Genomic DNA, 6,000 nt, shown 5'->3' on the forward strand with positions numbered 1-6,000 from the left:
AGACCAATCAGCCTGCTCCCAATTATCAGCAAAGTCATGGAATCCATCATTGCTTCAGATATGAAATCTTTCCTCTTCTCCAATGGCTTGATCTCTGATCATCAATTTGGTTTCAGACCTGGTCGCTCTACTCTGGACATGCTGCTTCTGCTTTCTCAACAATGGATGGAGGTCCTCAATGCCAAACAGGAAATTAGAGCTGTCTCCCTTGACATATCACGTGCCTTCGATACAGTCTGGCACCCCGCTCTGCTCACCAAACTCTCCTCCATTGGTATCCATGGTAATCTCCACGCATGGCTGGCAGACTTCCTCTCTAGTCATAGTCAACGTGTGGCCCTGAATGGGTTTCTCTCATCTCCTCTTCCTGTTCAGGCTGGAGTTCCCCAAGGCAGTGTTCTGGGCCCTGTGCTTTTTCTGGTCTTCATCAATGATCTCTCTGACTCTCTTGAAAATCCTCTCTATCGCTTTGCTGATGACTCTACTCTCTGTCGCTCCATTCCTCATCCCTCAGATCGGCAGTCTGCAGCCTCCTCACTCTCTGCAGACCTGGACAAAATCACAGACTGGGCAAACAAGTGGAACATGTCTTTCAATCCTGACAAATCTCACACTCTTACGATGTCTCTCCGAAAAGACCGACTGGACAACCCTCCCATCCACTTTCTGAATAATCCTCTCCAAAAAGTTCTGTCACTCAAGCTTTTGGGTCTCACTATCTGCCATGATCTTTCCTGGGAAAACCACATTTCAAATCTGGCCTCCAAAGCCAGTCACCGACTGGGCATCCTACGTCGTGCGAAGTCCTTCCTTGGCACACCTGAGCTCCTCACCACATACAAGGCTTTCATCCGCAGCCTCGATTCAGTATACAAAGCTCAATGGAATAGTGCTGTCCCCTCTGGGCTGGTGCTCCTGCCTCACACCTAGCTCGTCTTCACGCTGTTGAAACCAAAGCGTTCAGAATCATTGGAATGTCCCGCAATGAAGCTAACTCCAAGGGCCTTTCACTCACTCACCGCAGGTAGGTGGGTGGTCTTTCCGTCTTCTACCGACTCCTCTCTGGCCTTGCCCCCCCCCCCCCAGCTCTCTCTGGGCTCTGTCCCCCAACTATTCCTACAGGTCGCACAAGATCTGCCTGCAAACCTCTTATGGTTAAACTGCCAAAATCAAGACTCTCTGCTCGCTCTTTCACGAGCCTCGATTCAGTATACAAAAAAAAAACAGAAAAAAAACCTTCACTCCTTCATTCCTCTTTTCTCCCACCTCTGGAACAAACTCCCTCACTCTCTTCAATCCCACTCCACCCTCCAGGTCTTTAAAACAGCTGTTCACCACCATCTCTTATCTTCCCCCATCCAAAACCTTGATCTTTTCTACCCCCGCTAATTTCACCCCAAATCCACTTTTTTGAAATACCAACTTCTGTCCTGGAAGTCCTTGGTGTCCTTGTGTTTTATACTTCTCCCCCCCCCCCACCCCCCCCCCCCACCACCCTTCCCACTCCTCCTCCCCCCAAGCTCTCTCCCTCCCACGTCTCCCTGCTCTCAAATGTTATGTTTGTGTGCTTCCCCTTCTCTCCCCATCTCGTCTTCCGCTCCCTCTTTTTATATATTTTGTTTGTCTGGTTGATTTGTTTGTGAAATAAATGTTAGCTCTTTCACGAGCCTCGATTCAGTATACAAAAAACAAAAACAAAAAAAATGTGCGCTTTGGTAACATTTTTAGTTTGCAACCCTGGATGTCATGGCTGCGACCGGAGTATGTTGTTGATTCAAGTGATTGCTGTTTTCAACGAGAGGGTGTGCCGGGTTTTCATTGAGCGCACTCAGCTGTGTTCGTATGTGTTGTGAGTGCCAGCGTAACTCTCTCACACCACTACGGATGTATCGAGTGGTGAGGAAGATGTATCGAGTGGTGAGGGAGATGTATCGAGTGGTGAGGGAGATGTATCGAGTGGTGAGGGAGATGTATCGAGTGGTGAGGGAGATGTATCGAGTGGTGAGGGAGATGTATCGAGTGGTGAGGGAGATGTATCGATTGGTGAGGGAGATGTATCGATTGGTGAGGGAGATGTATCGATTGGTGAGGGAGATGTATCGAGTGGTGAGGGAGATGTATCGAGTGGTGAGGGAGTTGTATCGAGTGGTGAGGGAGATGTATCCATTGGTGAGGGAGATGTATCGATTGGTGAGGGAGATGTATCGATTGGTGAGGGAGATGTATCGATTGGTGAGGGAGATGTATCGAGTTGTGAGGGAGATGTATCGAGTGGTGAGGGAGATTTATCGAGTGGTGATGGTGATGGATCGAGTGGTGATGGATCGAATGGTGATGGATCGAGTGGTGAGGGAGATGTATCGAGTGGTGAGGGAGATGTATCGAGTGGTGAGGGAGATGTATCGAGTGGTGAGGGAGATGGATCGAGTGGTGATGGTGATGGATCGAGTGGTGATGGATCGAATGGCGATGGATCGAGTGGTGAGGGAGATGTATCGAGTTGTGAGGGAGATGGATGGAGTGGTGAGGGAGATGGATGGAGTGGTGAGGGAGATGGATGGAGTGGTGAGGGAGATGGATGGAGTGGTGAGGGAGATGGATGGAGTGGTGAGGGAGATGGATGGAGTGGTGAGGGAGATGGATGGAGTGGTGAGGGAGATGGATGGAGTGGTGAGGGAGATGGATGGAGTGGTGAGGGAGATGGATGGAGTGGCGAGGGAGATGGATCGAGTGGCGAGGGAGATGGATCGAGTGGCGAGGGAGATGGATCGAGTGGCGAGGGAGATGGATCGAGTGGCGAGGGAGATGGATCGAGTGGCGAGGGAGATGGATCGAGTGGCGAGGGAGATGGATCGAGTGGCGAGGGAGATGGATCGAGTGGTGATGGATCGAGTGGTGAGGGAGATGGATCGAGTGGTGATGGATCGAGTGGCGAGGGAGATGGATCGAGTGGCGAGGGAGATGGATCGAGTGGCGAGGGAGATGGATCGAGTGGCGAGGGAGATGGATCGAGTGGTGATGGATCGAGTGGTGAGGGAGATGGATCGAGTGGTGAGGGAGATGGATCGAGTGGTGAGGGAGATGGATCGAGTGGTGAGGGAGATGGATGGAGTTGTGAGGGAGATGGATGGAGTGGTGATGGAGATGGATCGAGTGGTGAGGGAGATGGATCGAGTGGTGATGGAGATGGATCGAGTGGCGAGGGAGATGGATCGAGTGGCGAGGGAGATGGATCGAGTGGCGAGGGAGATGGGTCGAGTGGCGAGGGAGATGGATCGAGTGGCGAGGGAGATGGATCGAGTGGCGAGGGAGATGGGTCGATTGGCGAGGGAGATGTGTCGAGTGGCGAGGGAGATGGGTCGAGTGGTGAGGGAGATGGATCGAGTGGTGAGGGAGATGGATCGAGTTGTGAGGGTTATTGCTCGAGTGGTGAGGGAGATGGATCGAGTGGTGAGGGAGATGGATCGAGTGGTGAGGGAGATGGATCGAGTGGTGATGGATCGAGTGGTGAGGGAGATGGATCGAGTGGTGAGGGAGCTGGATCGAGTGGTGAGGGAGATGGATCGAGTGGTGAGGGAGATGGATGGAGTGGTGAGGGAGATGGATGGAATGGTGATGGAGATGGATCGAGTGGTGAGGGAGATGGATCGTGTGGTGAGGGAGATGGATGGAATGGTGATGGAGATGGATCGAGTGGTGAGGGAGATGGGTCGAGTGGCGAGGGAGATGTATCGAGTGGCGAGGGAGATGGGTCGAGTGGCGAGGGAGATGGGTCGAGTGGCGAGGGAGATGGGTCGAGTGGCGAGGGAGATGGATCGAGTGGCGAGGGAGATGGATCGATTGGCGAGGGAGATGTGTCGAGTGGCGAGGGAGATGGGTCGAGTGGTGAGGGAGATGGATCGAGTGGTGAGGGAGATGGGTCGAGTGGTGAGGGAGATGGATCGAGTGGTGAGGGAGATGGATCGAGTTGTGAGGGAGATGGACACAGACGGATCGAAGGACAAACGACCGACTGAGGGGTTTGAGGAAAGAGTGATGGGGGGTAAAGGAGGGTCGAGCGAGTGAGCAGGTATAAATGTGGATTGATGCAGTGATTGGTGAAACATGTGGTTGATTTAAACCGTTTGAAGTTGTTGACACCATCACAAAAGTGAAACAACAATCCTCCACCAGTCACCATTGTAATCCCAGATGTTCCACATTGGTTTGATGTGAGGGACGCTTCCTTTGGTTTGGTGGGTACATTGGTGACTGCAGGAAAGTTTTATTTTTACAAAATGAAGTTCGCAATATGGATCATCTTCCTCGCATCTTCCCTAGAAAATCTGTTGATTTGGTTCCCTGAACTAGGAACATTATTTAGTTCCCCGTTAGGAACCAGGTGGATGGACCAAATGTGCAATGCAATTAGCTTTTCACCCTCTCCCTTTTCAATGTGTTCCAGGTGAAGTTGGAGACTGGAAGAATCATCTGACTGTGGCTCAAAACGAGATATTCGATGAAGTTTACAAGAAGCTCATGGTGGGAAGTTCTCTAACGTTTAAACACGAGCTCTGATAAAACGGTTTCTCAACCGACAGGGTTTGAATCTTCATGTGATCTGCTTTATACACAATCATATTTGGTGGGATTTATTTCAAGAGAAATCGTTGAAATGATGTTTTTCTGCATTATGCAAATGATTTTATTGATATTTTAAACACATAAATACATTTTAACAAGGAAATTATGCATAAACAAGTGTTACGTGGTCCTCCCGGTGACTACCTGGTCTCGGTGACCCCCGGACCGTGAGAGGAACTCCGCCAGAAAGATCTATTATTTATGCGCTTTCGCAACGCAATCAATATGAATTCCAATCAATAAGAAACCCCACACCAAGGCTCCGGAATAATCAATGATATATTCCCCGAGCAATCAACAACCATCCACAATCAGCAATCAATAGTACAAAGATGTAAACTCATCTATAATAACTCTAAGATGGCCATCTTATACATTCCTCACGTGAGCCCCACTCCCGACTCCCTCCATGGTCAATGTCTCTCTCAATGTCTCCGTACTCCTGTAGTTCGATCTCCGCACGTGGGCGGTTGAACGGACCCTTCCTGACGTGCTTTCACCGGGCACATCCCGTACCGGGAACAATGGCTGCAGCACGCACCTCCTGGCCAAGCAAAGCGGGTACAGCAAAGCAGGCAAAGCAACACGCGGCTTGCCCAGCGCGCGCGGCCCAAGGTGCGACCCGTACGCGGCCTTGTAGACGGTGAGGCGAACTGTGCCGGCTGCTTGGTTCCGTGCACGAACCCACGGTGACTTAACGTGTCAAAGGGTAGTTACATGTCCCGGTAACTCCTCTCGCCAGACGGGCTTTTAAACGCCGATTCTGTTACGTTGCTCAATCGATACCGCTCGCGTCCGAGCTCGGCGAGGAAGAAGAAGAATCGTCGCTTCTCCCGGACCTCGTGTCTTTTCTTCTTCCGTTTCCGTTCTCCTTTTTCCCAGAAGGGCTCCTGACCCTTTAATCACAACAACCTTTAATCGACTACACATTGATAAGCAAAGACCTGAATAGTAATTCACATACATTCACATAAATATGTAACATTCCCCCCCTTCAAGAAAGAAAGTTTGAACCCAGCGAAAACTTTCTTTGCCGGCCAACTTGGATAAACAAACCGGATAACTCGCCCCCCCCCCCAACTCATCAGTTCCCCCCGGGCACAGTCATCACTTAAAAATAAAGCAACAAAATTTCACACAATCCCCTAGATTAATTCCCTCTGGACCAAGCGTCAACCACTTCTAGTTTCTCTTGAATGACGGTTAAGAGGTGGTGACCAAAGCCCCCAAATTTAAACCTCTCTATAGCACTTTTTCGGGAGGCCCAGCGGAGTATTCCCTACATGGACGCCTTAAGGAATGTGGAGTTCACGGTTAGTCCGGGGAGGAAAGTTCATTACATGGGCGCCTTTAAGAACGTGGAGTTCACGGTTAGTC

At 50.6% G+C, this 6,000-nt stretch overlaps 1 protein-coding gene across 4 annotated transcripts in view; it reads left to right on the forward strand.

Annotated features, from left to right (window-relative positions):
• Nucleotides 1-4,778, forward strand: part of LOC144893320 (sulfotransferase 1B1-like) — a 74,793-nt gene extending 70,015 nt beyond the window's left edge. For 2 of the 4 annotated variants that reach the window (XM_078783675.1, XM_078783676.1), the window contains one exon: nucleotides 4,445-4,774. In XM_078783675.1, the coding sequence (XP_078639801.1) occupies nucleotides 4,445-4,557 (113 nt within the window). In that variant the 3' untranslated portion in view covers nucleotides 4,558-4,774. Of the gene's footprint in view, nucleotides 1-4,444 lie in introns of all 4 variants that reach the window. The other 2 variants (XM_078783674.1, XM_078783677.1) reach the window with 2 other exon arrangements.
• The last annotated feature ends 1,222 nt before the right edge of the window (nucleotides 4,779-6,000 follow it).

This window comes from Myxine glutinosa, chromosome 8 (assembly GCF_964187855.1).
Source record: "Myxine glutinosa chromosome 8, kmMyxGlut1.1, whole genome shotgun sequence".
Taxonomy (NCBI): domain Eukaryota; kingdom Metazoa; phylum Chordata; class Myxini; order Myxiniformes; family Myxinidae; genus Myxine; species Myxine glutinosa.